The sequence below is a fragment of the Vanellus vanellus genome (genome assembly GCF_965231255.1).
Source record: "Vanellus vanellus genome assembly, chromosome: 10".
Classification (NCBI taxonomy): Eukaryota; Metazoa; Chordata; class Aves; order Charadriiformes; family Charadriidae; genus Vanellus; species Vanellus vanellus.
The window spans coordinates 3,566,370-3,583,443 of NC_138915.1; the positions used below are offsets into that span (position 1 = coordinate 3,566,370).

At 44.5% G+C, this 17,074-nt stretch overlaps 1 protein-coding gene across 1 annotated transcript; it reads left to right on the forward strand.

Moving 5' to 3' along the window:
• The first annotated feature begins 1,091 nt into the window (after positions 1 to 1,091).
• Positions 1,092 to 14,743, forward strand: PGK1 (phosphoglycerate kinase 1). The gene is made up of 11 exons (XM_082488301.1): positions 1,092 to 1,216; positions 3,527 to 3,577; positions 5,388 to 5,543; positions 5,655 to 5,799; positions 7,893 to 7,996; positions 8,691 to 8,810; positions 10,910 to 11,024; positions 11,300 to 11,479; positions 12,041 to 12,218; positions 12,474 to 12,572; positions 14,268 to 14,743. The coding sequence occupies exons 1-11, from the start codon at positions 1,152 to 1,154 to the stop codon at positions 14,306 to 14,308; spliced, it is 1,254 nt and encodes a 417-aa protein (XP_082344427.1). The 5' UTR covers positions 1,092 to 1,151; the 3' UTR covers positions 14,309 to 14,743.
• Positions 14,744 to 17,074: the final 2,331 nt, after the last annotated feature.

A 17,074-nucleotide genomic window follows, 5' to 3' on the forward strand; every position in this document is an offset into this window, starting at 1 on the left:
GGTGCTGTCTTTTAGTTGAGATGCCAGACTTGTGTATCGGCTGTGCAGGCATCTGTCCTTCATTTGAGGGATCCCCACCGACTCACAGACATCCAACGTTTATGGATAATTTACCCTCAGATATGGCCCATAACTATTAATTTGGTTCACAGAATCATCTAGGTTGGAAGGAACCTTCAAGATCACTGAGTGCAACTGTTAACCTAACACTGCCAAGGCCACCACCAAACCATGTCCCTCACAAACACCTCTACTTGTCTTTTAAATACCCCCAGGGATGGCGATTCCACCACTGCCCTGGGCAGCCTGTTCCAATGCTTGACAAACCTTTCGGAGAAGAAGTTTTTCCTAATATCCAATCTAAACCTCCCCTGACATAACTTGAGGCCGTTTCCTCTTGTCCTATCGCCTGTTCCTTGGGAGAAGAGACCGACCCCCCCCTCGCCACCCCCTCCTTTCAGGGAGCTGTAGAGAGCGAGAAGGTCTCCCCTCGGCCTCCTTTTCTCCAGGCTGAACACCCCCAGTTCCCTCAGCCGCTCCTCACAGGACTTGTGCTCCAGACCCCTCACCAGCTCCGCTGCCCTTCTCTGGACACTCTCGTTTAGAGATTGGAAACGAAAGAGGATTCATTTCAGTGAAATCTGATCAAATACTTAAAGGAGGAAACAAAACAAACAGCTGATTATTTCCAAAAGCTGGCCGAAGAGTGCTGCTGAGGGACTGGGCAGGTTTACGTTACCTGCATGAACGACTGTGATGTGCTTTCCAGAAAAAGCATTTTGCATGGCGCGTTTGTGGATTTATTTTTAATTCTACAGTCAAATTCATTTTTAAATTGTATATCTAAGCGCCCCCGGCCCAGTGCTGCTCTCAGAGCCTGGACCTGCACGAGCGCCTCTGAGGCGGCGGGCGGCTGCGTGCGGGACGTGACCGGGCGTCCGCGGAGGCGGGCAGGCCGCTGACGGGCAGGCGGCTCGACCAGTAGAAACGCGCGGAGCGCGGCGCGGCCCAATCGTTGAGGGGCAGGGGCGGGGCGGGCTGGGTGCCGGCGGCGCTGGCGGTCGCTGCGGCAGAGCGCGGGCGGCGGTGGAGTAGAGCAGAGTAGTGCAGAGTAGTGCAGAGTAGTGCAGTGGTCTGGGTTAGGAGCAGCCATGTCTCTCTCCAACAAGCTCACCCTCGACAAGGTGGACGTGAAGGGCAAGCGGGTCGTCATGAGGTGAGGAGCTGTGGCATGCCGCACGGTGACGGGAGGAACGCCCCGGGCTTGGCCGGGACAAGGGCACCAGAGGTGGCGGCCCCTCAGCAGCGGCCGGGCCCCGTGAGGAGGGCGGGAGGCCGCGGGGGTGGGGGGGTGCCTCCCGGGGATGGGGGCGGAGGGGGGATGGAGCCCGTGTGTTTGTGTGTTTCCCCACGTATCCCCGTTCTTCCCCCCCTCCCCCCCCCCCCCCCCCCCGGCCCGGAAGGGCCTTTCTGCAAATTGAAAAAGCGTTGCAATAGAAAAAGTGAAAATACGGCTCTGGCCAGCTACCCAAATAAAACAGAAATTCTCCTTTTCGCCATGAGGGTCGAATCGCGGGTATTCAGCACGTCCTGGTTTAAAACCCTAAAATAGAAATTCATAGCTTATTTATAAAACATCAAGGCCTGCTGAAAGCCTGATGTTGGAATTGCTGCCAGATACTGGGAAAAATACCAGATACTGCTCGAAATACACTCATTGTGGGATTCTTTGTCCAAGGTCACCGTAATATGACTAGTAAGTGCCTGTTACCTTGCTCGGTGAGTGGGCAGGTATAACAAAATGATAACTTCTCTTCCCTGTAGTCTTTGTCACACAACTTGCTCTTTTTATCTTGTCTCTCTGTCGTCTTATTTTGAAGTAGTAGTTCCCTAGAAAATTGGTTACCAGAAACTAGCTCCCGAAATGAGTACCAAAGAAGTTAGCTCAGAATTTGCATGCACTTCCTATATCTGGTACAACAAAAAATCTTTTTATCTCTGTAACAACTGTGGGGTTTTTGCCATCTGACTTTTTTTAAATTTTCTGAGTTGCGTTACAGAGATCAGTCTTGTGTTGGCAGAGGATGGGTTAGCCAGCTCTTATTTTTTGATGGTTAATAGACATAACTGTGATTCTGTGATGGGCTACTAAATCTGAGTGAAACAGCAGATGATGTGCCAATCTTTGTGTTTCCCGCCTGTATCTCATTTCCCTGAAAAGAGTCACCATGTGCTCTCAAGTACTACTAAAATCGATACTTTTTTTCTTTCATATTCATCATAATTTTGGCATACTCATAACCGGCTTATCTTCTAGTCCTAATGCTGAAGCTTCAGGAGAAGTTGGGAATGGGGAGGAGAAAGGATTCAGGGGGAGCTCAGATTTCAGTTGTCGTGCAGTGGGGAAGAAGGGTGAGCTGGGTCTTTCTTTTGTTGCTCTAATGCCTATGTAAAGCAAAGTATTCTTTTATTCTCTCATTTTAGAATAATAGCACGATAATGGTGCTTTTCTTTCCCCTTTCTAGAATTAGTCCATTCTACTGTGGGGCTGCCAGTTCAATTTCTTTCTGCTCAGCTACTCCTGTTTTGCTGGCAGCTTTGTCGTTCTTTCCATCTGTTTCTCGTGCTGAACAGGCTGCAAGAGAATTCAAGCAACTTCCTGAATTGCGTTGCTCTTTAATATAGATACAGAATGACGAAGGGTAAACTGTAACGCCATATTTCACTTGCCTCGCTGTGATACGCTGTTACAGTCAGATGTTCTCTTCCGTTCAGTAATTCTGTGAGTAATTTCTGCCTTTACTGTTACGCAACACAGCTTCCTGCGGCTGCTCGGCAGCACATGGGCACAAGGTATGCTGGTGAGAAATGGCTGATGAAACTCCTCCCTTCCATCCCTTCATTCCGGCACGAGTAGGGAAGTTACCTCTAGATCCATCTCAGGTCTTCCCGTGGGAATGTGATAAAGCCACAGCACTTGGCTGCAGAGATTAGACCTGCAGAGAATGGAAATTTGAAGTTGTAGGCAGTTAACTGGACAGCTTCCTTGAGCCTGCCTGCTTGCCATAGTAGTCCAACCAAGTAATTTAGAGCCCTCATTAGAGCACACAATGTCCCTTGTCATTATTCACCTCCTTTCCCTTGGAAGCTCCTAGTCAGTGATCTGAGAGCATGTTGTTTAAAATGAGAAGGTTGTGGGGAACTTGTTCAATCTCAGTTTTATTTCCTGCTTCAGCATCATTGCTACTGCAGTCATGAGCATTAGGATATATTGGTGGCATAGCTTTACTAAGTCATTCTACTAGATGTTTGTTCTCTGTGTTCTATTATTACAAGCAGAAATATATAACATACTGACTTCAAAATGGAACTTGTGTACAAGGCAGAGCTAAAAATCTTACTCTAATTCTAACATTGCTTTTCTAGCCAGCACCTTTACTGGCAGGCTCTCTCACTCTTTGTAAAATTAAATATTCAACAAATTTCTTTTATTTCTGTGTTTTTTTTTTTTTTTTTTTTTTTTTAGGGTTGACTTCAATGTGCCAATGAAGGATCACAAAATAACCAACAATCAAAGGTGAGCTATAATTTCCACCCAGGTGGAAGTCCCAAAGTCTGTTTTCTCTCTGATTTTACCCCAGTTCTGTTAGCAGTACCTGGAACGCCACCATGATTAAGCTGTCATTGCTTATACCAGAATACTAAAGGTGTCTCAGAGAAGGTCCAGCAATCGTTAATTAAAACCCCTGCAGCTATTCCTAAACTACACTAGCTACAAGGCTGCTTCTCACTATAGCTGCTGTGGAAAGCATATAGAAAAAGTCTCTTAATTGTACAAACCCTAAACTTCATTCTTTAGATATGGTGAAGTGTTATGACCGTTTCACAACCACGTTCCTTTGGCTGTGTGTGAAAACTTGATATATTTGTTGGTAGTATCCAGAAGACTTTCTGCCTCCTGGTTACCCTGCAGTTGTGTTAACTTGTTCGCCTATGTTAGAATAGTTGCTCTAGTGCAGCATACAAAGACACAGGGTTTAGAAACAGTGATATCAAATGTCTTGTCTTGTCCTGCTTGGCTGTCACTTGCAGGCAGATGCCAGTTTTGTTCACCACAATATGCTCACTGCTCCCATCATCTCCCAGGATCACAGACTAAACCAGGAAGCCAAGTGTGTCCTGGCATTTCTTGGCTACAACCAATCAGCAGAATTTAGATTGCAAAATGTATTTTACTTCTGTGCCCTACATTGCAGGGAAGATAACAGTGAAACATATGGAAACATGCTGGGATGGAGAATTTTGTTGATGCTTCCTGGGCCATGCTTCAAGATTGTCACAGTCCCTAGGAGAGGAGTAGGTTGGGTTAGCTCCCCAGGGAAAGCTGTGCTCTGTGATTAGTCACCTAGACATTTGTTCTAGCAAAGAAGCCCAGTGTCGCTTTTGGAGACTTACTGGTGGTGATGCCCTGTGTCATGGTTTGGGCTGACCTGGCCATTGGGCGAGCGACAGATGCTCCCCCCACCCCTCTTCAAAGAGAGAGGCAGAGGAGGGAAAGAGAGACTTATGGGTTTAGAAGGAACTAAACTACTTTAATGAAACATTAATAATAAAATAAAAAGAAAATAATGAAATATCCTGGAAGCTCAATACAATTTTGTATATGACAGTCACATCACTGGCTGGCACCGGGGAAGCCCCAGACTGGACTCGGTGACGGATGGGAACTGGGTTCCAGATCTGCATTCAGGATTGGGATCAGAGGCAGACAAACAGACAGCGTCCTCCTCGGATGCTGGCCATTGAAGAAAGAGGGCTGAGCCTTTGATCCCTCAGCTTTTGTACTGAGCATGAGGCAGATGGGATGGAATACCCTGTTGGTCAGTTTTGGGTCACCTGTCCTGTCTGCTTATCCACACAGGCGCAACCTTTCTATGCTGTTCTGCTTCTGACCCTTCAATGGGGCAAGTAACAAAGTGAGCTGCCCTTGCGTGTTAGAGCAATAGGTGTAAGCAAGAGCCTCTCTGCATACCATGCCTGGGCATCAACTATAAACATGGGTCTTATCACTCTGAGAGCGAACACTGTCTGCACAATATGCTGCCAATTTCAGTAGTTAGAAGAGGCCTAGCTAAGAAGTAAAGTTACTGAACAAAATTGGTCCTGTTTTACCTCAAACCAGGACACCCTGCTGTCTTTTGATGAGAGGTAGGCTGAACTGTGTGAACTCCAGAGGTAATTGTTCTGTCCAGCTCTTGTGCCCCATTTCTTTTGTCATTTTTGAGGGACAACTCCAAGGGCTCTTGTGTAAGTGGTCACTTAAGTCTGCTTGCCTAGTAAACTCTACTTGAATCCTTTTTTTAATTTGTTCTTCTCCGCCATTACAGAATCAAGGCGGCAGTTCCTACCATCAAGCACTGCTTAGATCATGGAGCCAAGTCAGTGGTTTTGATGAGTCACCTGGGTCGCCCGGATGGTGTTCCCATGCCTGAAAAGTTCTCCTTGGCCCCAGTAGCTGTGGAGCTTAAAGCACTCATGGGCAGGTGAAGTAGAAGAGCGGTCCAGCATGCATCAGGCCCTCTGTGTCAGCGGACCTGGATGCTTTCCTTTCTGAAAGGAAGAGTGGGATGACAGTGTATATCTTGTGTTTGCAGGGAGGTCTTATTCCTGAAGGATTGTGTCGGTCCTGAGGTGGAGAAGGCCTGTGCTAATCCTGCAGCTGGCTCCATCATCCTGCTGGAGAACCTCCGATTCCATGTAGAAGAAGAAGGGAAAGGGAAGGATGCTTCAGGGAACAAGGTGAAACTTCAAGACTAGCTTTCATGCACACCTGCTCTGGTCTTACTACTTTGTTTGCTGCAGATTGACAAGGAGCTAGCAGCCTAAAATGCTGTTTATGAATTTGCTCTCAGAAGGATGTTGGAGATCTTTAACTCAGCATTTCTGATCATTTGTAGCATCCTGTGCAAAAGTTTGAGTCAAATGTATTGAGTTTCCAAGATGAAACAGCTTAAGTGAAAGACTATAGATGACTGCCGAAGATGCTGTAAAAGAAGGAAAAAGGAGCAAAATAGGCTTGTACAGGAAATTGGTTGCTGCTTATTGGACTTTGGGATGTCTAAAACAAAAAAACAAGGTCTGTTGGAGACAGTTTGTTGCCACTGGGGCCATAAGAATGATGTTTCTTTCTTGGTTATCAGGCTAATGTTTTAATGTAATGTTTAAACATTCTGCAGCATAGACTTTTATAAGCCTGTCTGCTCTTATGAGTAGTTATCTAGAACCAGGCTGCCTTGCACCTCTGACATTTTCTTGAAGGTCAGGAAGAGTGCTTGCCCCAGACAGCTGCTTTTCTTAGCGATGGTGACCCCTATGACTTTACGCAGGCCTTGGCTCCTTTCAGATTCAATGTGTGGAGTGGAATGCTGACATCGTGTGGTGCCCTTTATGGGCTGACACAGGACTCCTGTAGCTTAGAAAACTAGCCCAGAGAACTAGTAAGCCTTTGCAGATGGCAGTGAGAAATTGAGCAATTCTGGAATTATTCACTGCTAGAACTGTGTGCCACTGAAAGCCAGTGTGGTGGCAGGGAGAAAAGCAGGGCAAGAATTTAATTTGCTTTGGGAAACATTTTCTGTGCATTTCTGTAATTCTCAGGTTATTTAGCTGCGTGTGTGCATATGGAAGCATGCACTGCAGTTGGGCACAACACGAGAGGTGCTGTTGACAGACCTGTTTCTTGTCCTAATGGAGGTGAAAGTCAGTGCTATGGAAATAGTGATGCAATACAAGACTTCAGATTACTAACTGGTGTTTAGAAACTATGGCTTTCCAAAGCAGATCAAGTAGTAGGGGTTCTTTCGTTCAGAGCCTATTGTGTTCTGCTTACAGATGTTACTGGTTTTAACAGGAGCACTTAATCTCTTTGTGTAAAGCCAGGCAATTTACCAAGTGAAGGAGCAGTTGACAGCATTGTTCTATAATCTGTGTAGTCCCTTTGGCTTGTCTTCTGCTCAGGCTGTGTGAATAAAAGGGGACCCAACACTATGCTGAACCTATCTGCCATATATTAGAGTACCTTCCTGCCATCGTGTCCCTGTGGTGTTACAGCTGGGTGCTAGCAGATGCATCAGTTGGGCTGGTGAGCTGATAAAGCAGAAAGGCACTTGGAGAGGTGATCGCTTGACTGCCAGTCTGGCCCATCCTTTAAACTAGGTCCGAGCAGTCACTTACTGTCAAAGTGAGCTCTGCTGTCTTTTTGTGGTGGGAAAGAAAACTGAACTACATGAGCTGTCCCTTGAGGACTTTGGTAGGATGCTTGGAGGATGGAGGAAAAAGTCTTTTACCAGAAATGCTTCTGTTCTTGCCCACTACACGCTAAGCTTATCTCCAGCATGCTGGTGTTGGCTGCTTTCACGGTGGCCTGTTGTGTGCGGTTGCGAAATCAGTCCTTCAGGAGGTTGTCCTTTCACCTGTGCCACTTGGAGACCACACTTTCTCTGTTCAGTAAGTGAGCATGAGTTTGTTCAGCCTCATCTCAGCATTGCCTTGTCTCTGCATGCTGTTTCTGTATTACCTGTGTTCACCGCACAAAACTGGAAATCTTGGAGAGAGACTGAAAGGTTGGTAGTGCTGCAGTTCATTCCTGCTTTGTTGATAGACTAGAAACTTGAAGTGAGAACAGTCCTCAGGCCTGCAGCAGCAATCTTGGGAAGTTTAACATGGGGTTTAAACCATTTAAAACTTTTTGTTGGTCCTACTGGACTGAGAAATAGCATATGAAATCCAGTGACCACAGGATGAACTGATGATTTTCTCCACCTGGCCTTTCTTTACTTTGGCTTACAAGTCAAATTGCTGACTTTGACTTTAGTCATTCTATCTCTTTTTAGATCAAGGCTGATTCTGCAAAAGTAGAGGCTTTCAGAGCCTCTCTTTCTAAACTGGGAGATGTCTATGTCAACGATGCTTTTGGAACTGCCCACCGAGCTCACAGGTGTGTATCCATTTTCCTTCCACAGGCTGAACTGCGGAATGATGTCTGCCACGGAAACACATATAGCTTTGCCCTCAATGAGTTTTAACTTCCTTTTGGGCTTATTCTGTTATCATTCTGCTGTGTTTGCTCCCGAGTAATGGGTTTAGTGGACGTAGTTGTCAATAGTGTATATGCTTTCAAGTTCACCTCTGGGAACAGGAGACAGCTGAAAGTCTTAAGACTTGAATTGACTTCTTAGGCTTTGAAGATATAAAAATTACTTGCTTATACATTGTGCTGCAATCACAACAGACCTCTTTCCCAAAAGATTATTAGCTCCAGATTGATTATTCTCATGGAACATGTTTAGGTATGTGTACTTGGAAAATTTAGTGGTCCTCTTTGAGCTCAATTTCATCTCTAGTCTTGCTATGCTTATTTGTCCCTCAGTGTTTTGGATCACTAGTTAACACTATAAATGTCTTGATATCAATATGTCTGTGCAAAAACAATCTCGGAAAGTAAAAGTGTACATCCATCTTATCAAACTAGGAAAACAAAACCCGTGTGTTTGTTTTCACGCAGGTAGTAGCTATTCTCATTGCTGCAGCTGACTAAAGGATTGTCTTTGTAATGCTGTGAGACACAGGGGTGTTTGGACCTGTACCGATAGAAATTTTTTCATTTCCTCACTCTTACTTTAATTCTGCAGCTCCATGGTAGGTGTCAATCTGCCTCAGAAGGCTGCTGGCTTCCTGATGAAGAAGGAACTGGATTATTTTGCTAAAGCCCTCGAGAGTCCAGAGAGACCCTTCTTAGCAATTCTTGGAGGGTAAGATTCAAGAACATATCGACTCTGTATTTCTCTAACGCCTCTGTAAGAAATAAAAAGTTATTTTGGCTTGGTTCAAACAAGTGCTTTCCTCTGAACTTACAGTTCAGATTTGTAGATAAGTCTTGAGATCTCTCTAAGATGTAGAGTAGAGAGGAGCTAACTGACCATGTCCCCTCCTCTGGTGATACTATGAGGGTCTGCTCATCATATCTTCTGACCTCTTACATTCCCCAAATTGAGATAGCCCACAGCAGTTTGTTGTACAGATGAACCAGAAGAGCTGTTAGATACACATGATGGCCCTGAAACATTGTCAGTGACCTTTCCTCCACGGTTCAGAGTACAAGCATCCTGCCAGCTCAGCACTGTGTAAGTTGACACGATCTGTCATTATGCAATGGTGACCTACTGTAGCTGGATGGGCCTCCTCTCTCCCACAGCAGCTAATGTGCAAAGAAACTTGAAGGTGCAAAACCAAGTGACTGCTTATATGTAGAAATAATTTCCCATTGCTGCCAATTTTTGTCACGTGTGTGCTCAATTCAGCACTGTAGTCTTATGGCAGTGTATTTCAGTTCATCAGGGGAATTAAAATACGAAGTAACACAAAGCTTGGACACTGTAACATTCCCATGTTCTTGATAGAGGCATGTGGCTTTTTTGCACCCTTAAATGTGTTTTTTAAGAAGTAGTATTCAGTTGTCACATAAAGGGAAGGTTTGTTAGTTACCTGGTCAGATGTTTTAGTTAGAGCAGCAGCTAGGATGGCCAAAATGTTAAAATATCAGGCCTATTATTAAAGTCTAGAAGTGTTGTAAATGCAGTGGGAACAAAATAACCTTTTTACAACTGTACTAACAAGTACAAGTAAAGTGGAAATGAAATGTTTTGGCAAAGAAAGACCGTGTGCAGGAAAGTAATTTAGTGCCAGGAGCAGTGTAAGCGCAAGGGAAAGAAACAAAAATCTAACTCATCTTTGCATCTCTTCTTGCCTGGAGCTACACAGGGCAAGATGGGCCCTGCAAGGTTTTGCTGTGGCTGTGTCCCGTCCCATCCCATCAATACTTCTTTACCAGTTCAGCTCCCTCAGTGTAGCAACAATAGCAACTTCATGGCTTAAACTGGGGTTGGTGGCCAGTTCACACCAGAGCTCTCCATTGTCACTAAGGTTGAATTTGTAGAGGCAATACTTATTTCTTATGATGAGGGTTGAAATTCATGTCATTATCCCTGTTCCAGAGATGAGGAAAATAAAACAAGAAGAGGAAATGGTCTTGTTTAATGTCACCAAGCAGGGCATGGTCAAACTAAGACTATAGTGCATGATTCCTGAGTCCCAAGCTAGCTTTAGCTCAGGGTTGTTTCCTAAGGTCTTTTATGGAGCGTTCGTTTAGATAACAACAAAAATTCCATACATGGCATTAAAGGGGTAAGATAGGACACTTGTGTCTACTTGCCGCCTCTGCCCTTCCTATATAAAGTAATTTTGGTGGTGGTGTTCTGTTATCATTTGTATTGTGTGCCAAAAGCAGTCATCTACTTTTGGGCAGGGCGGTTCAGTAGCACAGATCATCCCAGTAGCACAGATCATCCCAGTAGTTTGTACTGTGTGTGTGATGGGGTGCCGGACCTGGACAGGTTACAGGAGATGGGCATGTGGTAGCTGGTACAGGGGATTTGAGGTTGGACAGTGGTTGTGAATGGCAGTGCTCTGATCTCTGCTCTGCCATGCTGGACAGTCCAGGGAAGTCAGGCTCTGAAGTGCCAAATGAGGTTTATATTTAAATAGGACAAAAACGGAGGGCTGAATAACATAAGTTGATGTTTAATGCTGGCCTGTTAAGTTGTCAGATTCCCTTTCTGCCTGCTCCCAACAACCCATTTGTTGGATCACTCTCTCACAATGGCCTTGACATGCCACAATCACGATATTGCCATTACTGAATAGCAGTTGATTAATTCTGCTTTGATCCAAGAAGTCCTTGTGAGGCTTCATGCTGTTGTAGCTAAAGATTACTAGAGAGTAAGTTCTGTCTGAGGAGTTTTGGGCAGTGGCTACATTATTCATTCTTTTTTCCTTCTCTCTCTCTCTCCAGAGCCAAAGTTCAGGATAAGATCCAGCTGATCAGTAACATGTTGGATAAGGTCAATGAGATGATCATTGGTGGTGGAATGGCCTTCACCTTCCTCAAAGTGATCAACAACATGGAGGTATGAAAATGTGTCTGCTCCTAGCAAAGAATATGGTCAGAATGTCCCTTATATATTCTGGTATTGAGAACTGGCTGTCTCAACTCTCTGCAAAAGTAGGAAGCGCTGAGAAATTACTTGACTTCGCAAAAATCAGATTACTGCCTGTGTCTCGCTTTGTGCTTTAAGAAAACAGTCTTTCCAGAATCGCTGTCTTGACTGCTGTTTTTCTCTTCTGTATTGACCAGTAGCTAAACAAACGCCTCTCTCTTACTTTTCCCAAATAATTTCTCTAGATTGGTAACTCTCTGTTTGATGAAGAGGGATCAAAAATTGTCAAGGACCTGATGGCCAAGGCAGAGAAGAATGGTGTGAAGATTACTCTGCCTGTTGACTTCATCACCGCAGACAAATTTGATGAGCATGCACAGACTGGGGAAGCCACAGTGGCTTCAGGCATTCCTGCTGGCTGGATGGTAGGTTTTAATAGGCAAGGGACTAATAGATGTAACAGGGAGCAGTGGGGTGGGAAGGACACCTCTTAAAGGAGTAGAAAGAGTAACTGTGAGCCCTTGCAAATGTTTCTGAAGGCAGTCAAGCTGCGTAGACTGTGTTGGCTTAATGAAATTAAAGCCCTGTTGTTTGTCCTGAATTTTTAAGTCTAAAGAAGCTTTTGTGAGATTTGGATTAAAACAACAAAATTCTTCTAAAACCTTCAGATCTGAATGCAGAAATCCCTTTTATTTGACTGGAATTTAAGTAGAGTTGGCAAAAGTTTCTAACCAAGGCTTCAAGCATCTGACATTGGTTTAAAAATTACTTATTCATACTTGGAAGATAAATGCCACACCATACTCCACCCTACTGCAGCAGCTGCTGGCAAATCTTTCTGTTCCTCAGTATTCAGTGCATACAGAGAAATTCTTGCTTCATATCTGGGGGCGAGGGGGAAGGTTCTGAGGATCCCGGCTAGGCATTGGTGATTTGAGATAAGGGTTGGCAGTAAGTATGTCTGTGGCTTCTCTTGCTTGTCTTAGGGCTTGGACTGCGGCCCTGAAAGCGTGAAGAAGTTTGTTGAAGTTGTGGGAAGGGCCAAGCAAATTGTGTGGAATGGTCCGGTTGGTGTCTTTGAGTGGGACAAGTTTGCCAAAGGAACCAAAGCCCTGATGGACAAAGTGGTAGAAGTAACTGGAAAGGGCAGCATCACCATCATTGGTAAGCAGTTGTATGTGTTTGTTCTTGTCTTTCTAAATGCAACAAGGAAGCTTCTGCTTGCCACTACCATGTTAAAAATACTTGTCAAATTGTTTTTCTTTCCTTGTGTTTGCATCTGTCCTGCAGCTTGTAGATAGGGCTTGAAAAACTGCTGTATGTACTAGTGCTGACTGACTGGGAGCAGTACCAGCCCGTAGCAAGGCTGAACGAAGGCTGAATTTCTTGTGTGTCTCATTGATTTTGTTTGTACTACAGGTGGTGGAGATACAGCTACTTGCTGTGCAAAGTGGAACACTGAGGATAAAGTTAGCCATGTCAGCACGGGAGGTGGCGCCAGCCTGGAACTGCTAGAGGGTAACTTCTTTTATCTTAACTGGTGTGAGCAAATTGGGGAGTTCTGGGTGCTCTACCATGTGGTGATTCAAGAAAGCACAACAATAAAATGAATGGCTTTTCTGTTCCACCACGTGGAGTTGCAGTAGCTTTTGAGCAATGAGCTCCTCGTTGCTCTTCTTTTGTAGTCCTCCAGGAGGAAAAGAGGAAAGAAAATGGAGTATTCTTGCAAACAGCAGAGTCTGCCACTCCCAGAAAGCAAAAATGCTGGAATAGAAGATAAAAGGGCCTTGAAAGCGGGGTCTCTTTTGTACACGATCCCCTGAGACGTGCTAACCAGACTGTTTAAAATGCCCAGTTTCTGTTAGGGAAATCTCATCAGAATAGCCTCGAGTTTTTGCCAGAAGTCTCCTTTTCAGCGTATTGTTTGAAATTCCCTGGTTTCGGGGAGCCCTCTAGTGATCACTTAACGAACCTGCACAAGGGTACTTTGAATTCAAAATGATGAGAATCTACAGGATTCTTCTCATGAGTTACATTGTAGTCTAAATGAGTTTTCATTTCCTCTGGTAATTAGCTGTTTCCCAATATGTGTAAATTATCTAATGCTGTCAACTTCTCTGTAGAAAAGAAACTGCAATAAACTGCATTGCAGCTGTTAGTTTCCAGCAGTTACATGCAAGACAGAGCTTTTGTTTCTGTTGCCTAGGGAGTGATGGTAAAGGGAAAGAATGCAGATGGCTGGAAGGAAACACTGTGCAACCAATTTATTCAAAAGCACAAACTTGTCTAAGTTTTGGCCCAAAATGTGGGTTTGTGTGTGTGATCTTTTAAAAGTAACGGAAGTCTAGCTAATTAGAAAAGCTTCTGAAGATTAAGAAAAGGGGGGGGGGGGGGTGTGGACCCAAACCCCCAGCAAACTTGTGAGTTGTGAACAGTGTTAAAATTCAGTACTGCCACACAGCTTGAGCAGTAGAAGGTAGGTTTTCGGGGGGGGGGGAGGAGGGGAGCAAAACTGGAATTGTCTCCCTTCATAATGGAAGTAGGACAAAAAGCTAAAAATGCTTCAGAAAATATTGCACTTTAATAATCTAGGCTCTCATACTCAAAGATGAGCACATTCTTTGCTTCCATCAGTTGGAATGAGGCATGTAAATATCTAGACATGGGTGTTTTAGTCCCAGTAAAAGACTTGAGACTTGTAGGAGGCTTTGTTTCTTAACGCATTCTTAAAATTTCCACCACACACTCCAAAATTCTATTTACGTGCCACTAGGGATTGAAGAAAGTATGCAGCAACTCCCTAAATCCAATCAAAAATCTGTTTGCCATCAAACTTAATGGAAAAAGATCCTAGGTGTTTGGATCTGACCCTAGCAGAGACTTGGATAGAAATTTACCATTATTGTTAATTGAGAATTGATGACTGTGGTACGTTAAGAATCTGCCTGCTGCCATACGCGTGCAGCTGTGCGCTGGATACTCACTCCAGCCCTGAAAGGTATTTACTGTGTAGAACAGTTTTAAGTGTAACCCATATGCCTTAAGAGCCACAGTTGTCAACTGGAGTGTATGTAGAACCAAGCTCTTCCATTTTTAACCTATAATTTCTGATTTTTTACATATATTTAAATGTTGCAATTGCCAGTGTAAAGCCTAGTTGTTTGAGGGCAGAGGGATTCTTAACTTTATTGTTATTTTTTTAACCGCTAACAGGTAAGGTTCTTCCTGGCGTGGATGCCTTGAGCAATGTGTAGAGAACAGAGTATCGCCCCACTTCCCGGTCCTGTGCACAGCCCCTGAGATTCAACACTTCAGCGCTTCTGTATTTCAACTCTGCGACAGGCAGATCACAGAATGTAAACCGAAACTGGACAGGGTTTGAGAAGAAGACAGCAGAGATATTTCACGACTGCAGTTTACATGATGTGGATTTGTCCACTGTTATCCCACTTGAATTAACGTAGTGAGTTTAAACTGTTGTTGTGAATTTAGAGTGTATATATTTATATTTTGCCTTTTCAAAGAGATTAATCCCTGTTAGACATGTCTGTTTCTCAGAAAGGAGTGCACTGTGTAGCTTCAATGTTCTTAGCAGGCATTTTCATCACTTGACACAGTTCAGAAACGAGGGGACTCCAGTTTTTTGGAGGTTGATTGTAATAGCTGCTGAATAAACATATTTAAAGTGCTCCCAGTTTGCATATGGTCCTTCTTTCTGATTTTTAGAACGGTCTACATTAAAATATCTTCCTAGCATCAGGAATTGGAGGTATTTTTCCTTTTTGCACCACTTAAAATATTTGTAAATACTCTTTTATTTTTGTCCAGTGGATTTATAGGCATGGAGTCATCATCAAAGTGAACTTTGGTAAGGAGGTAAATTGTTACAGATATGCTGTTATATTAAAACTTCCATGCCATCAAGTAATAAAGTAAGATGAAGTTTTGAATGTGCAAGTAAAGTCCTAATTTAAAAGTGTTTTCTATCTAGAGAACTTGCCTCATCGTAGGCAACAAATGTATCTAAGATGAATATGGAGGAAACTTTGAAGACAGAGGCAGGTAAAATCTGAGTCGCAGGCAAACAACTGCAAGGCGCCTTTGCTTAAGTTTGAGGTCCTGAAAGCAGCAAAACCCGCACAGTGAAACCACACACTTGGACAGTCGGGCTTGTGTGTGGCTTAAGCACATTGCAGAACCACAAGTATTGTCAGTGGAGGACCACCAATGCGGCGCAAACGTATAAAGTTGGGATTTCCATTCTGAGTGTCGTGCGTTGGCTCCTATGCTTGCTTCAGGACCTAAATGTGAGCACAGGGTGGCTCTAAACCAAATCCAGGACAACTCCAAGCTCAGATTGGCTTCTGAGCATCCAAAAGTGCGTTCTGGATTATGTTAGCAGTTGTGGCTCTGCTTGTAAGAAGATGCAGTGCTCCAGCTGAACTGCTTGTGTATCTGCCTGCTGGATCAGAGAAAAGTTACGTAAATCAGCGATTGCCTGTTTTTATTCCTCATGAATTCCTAGCAGTATTGTCAGGGTGCTTCCCAGGAAGTTTTGCATGGCCTGAATAGTATAAAGCAGCCAGGATGAACCATGAAGAGAATCTTTGAGGTAAGCAGTAAGCCACAACACAGAGTATGCTTTTAAGTTCATTTGTATGTATGTACATAACATTACTGAAACAAAATGAAAGCATGTGTTATAAACAGACACAGCCTATATGCCAAATTTTACTCGGTCACAGTGGGATGCGAATTAAAACTCAATAACCCTGACGTGTGTATAAAGCTGCGCATGGAATACACGCTCATTACATTTTAAAGCTAAAAGTGACTATTGCAGAGAAAAGAAACTAGAAATAATGCAAATAACTGCAGCGCTGTGGTTTTCTCCTCCTCCTCCTCTCCTCCTTTGTAAATCTCCCAAGCATTGTCTGATTACACATGAATGATGCAGATTTTTGCTAGGATTGCTTTCTCACTGTTGCTCATGTTTTCCAGGCAGGGGTGCAGACCTCCGACAGCTGCAGTAATGAGGCAAAGAAAGGAGTGAGCTTGTCGGCCACAAAAAGACTATGGATTTTGGAAATCCAGTACTACAAAAACAAACATTCTACCATGTTTTCTAACAGATCATTCTTGTCTGGGTCTGGCAAATAAGGCCTGGTGACAGCATGGCCTATTTTAGTGTCACTCTTACACCCTTGCGTTGCTGGATTCCCATGGAGCTGGAACAGACTTTCCCTCCCCTGATAATAAGAGCCAGGTGAAATAAAAAGTGAAGACCTTAAATCCTCGTGGCTGAGATTATAAACGGTTTCAACATGAAAGACTTCAAATTTGTTGTCAACAAAATAAGCTCCTCTTAGGTCGAAATACATGAGCTCTTGTATTGGTGTCTCCCTGCATAATTTACAATCTACTGTTAACTGCAGGAGGTAGAGAAAGTGTTTCCATAGTGTAAAACGTGCAATTGGTACTTGCAAAAAGTTAATTGTAGAAATGGCAGCACTGGTGACTCGGCCACGTGCAGGGACGTCAGCCCTGATGTCGCAGAGGGGGCCCGGGACATCCTTAATATTTACATCCTGTATATTTGCAGATGTGGCTGGTGTTAAAAGGTCAAAACTTCTTGCTACGGCTCTGCCTTTCTGTGGAACGGGGCCTCCAGTGGACAGCGGCCATTTTGTGAGCGACACCATGCTAGTGGGGAAGACATTTCTCCTCTCTTGGAGGGAAGGATGAACATCTCCGTCCCCTCTTTTTCTGTGTGTTCCCCTTGATGCCTGCCGCCTTGGTGTGCCTCACAGCCGGGACGGTGTTTCACAGGGCACTTTTACGCCTTTAGCCCCAAGACTCCTGTGTCCCCCAGGCCTGCTGGAGCGGAGTTGCCTCCACGGAGCACCCGCCTGGACCACCTCTCCTCCGTCGGCCAAGACGTGGGGACCTAAAGGATCCGCCGGTTCCCTCCCGAGCCCGGGCCACGCAGCGAGGGCTGCGTTCCCGCTCAGCACCCGGGC

Excerpts from the sequence above, each read along its gene's own strand:
- PGK1 (XM_082488301.1), top strand. The coding sequence starts at position 1,152 with ATGTCTCTCTCCAACAAGCTCACCCTCGACAAGGTGGACGTGAAGGGC. Across the intron at positions 5,800-7,892 it reads AGGATGCTTCAGGGAACAAG|ATCAAGGCTGATTCTGCAAA; the intron begins GTGAAACTTCAA and ends ATCTCTTTTTAG. Across the intron at positions 8,811-10,909 it reads TTCTTAGCAATTCTTGGAGG|AGCCAAAGTTCAGGATAAGA; the intron begins GTAAGATTCAAG and ends CTCTCTCTCCAG.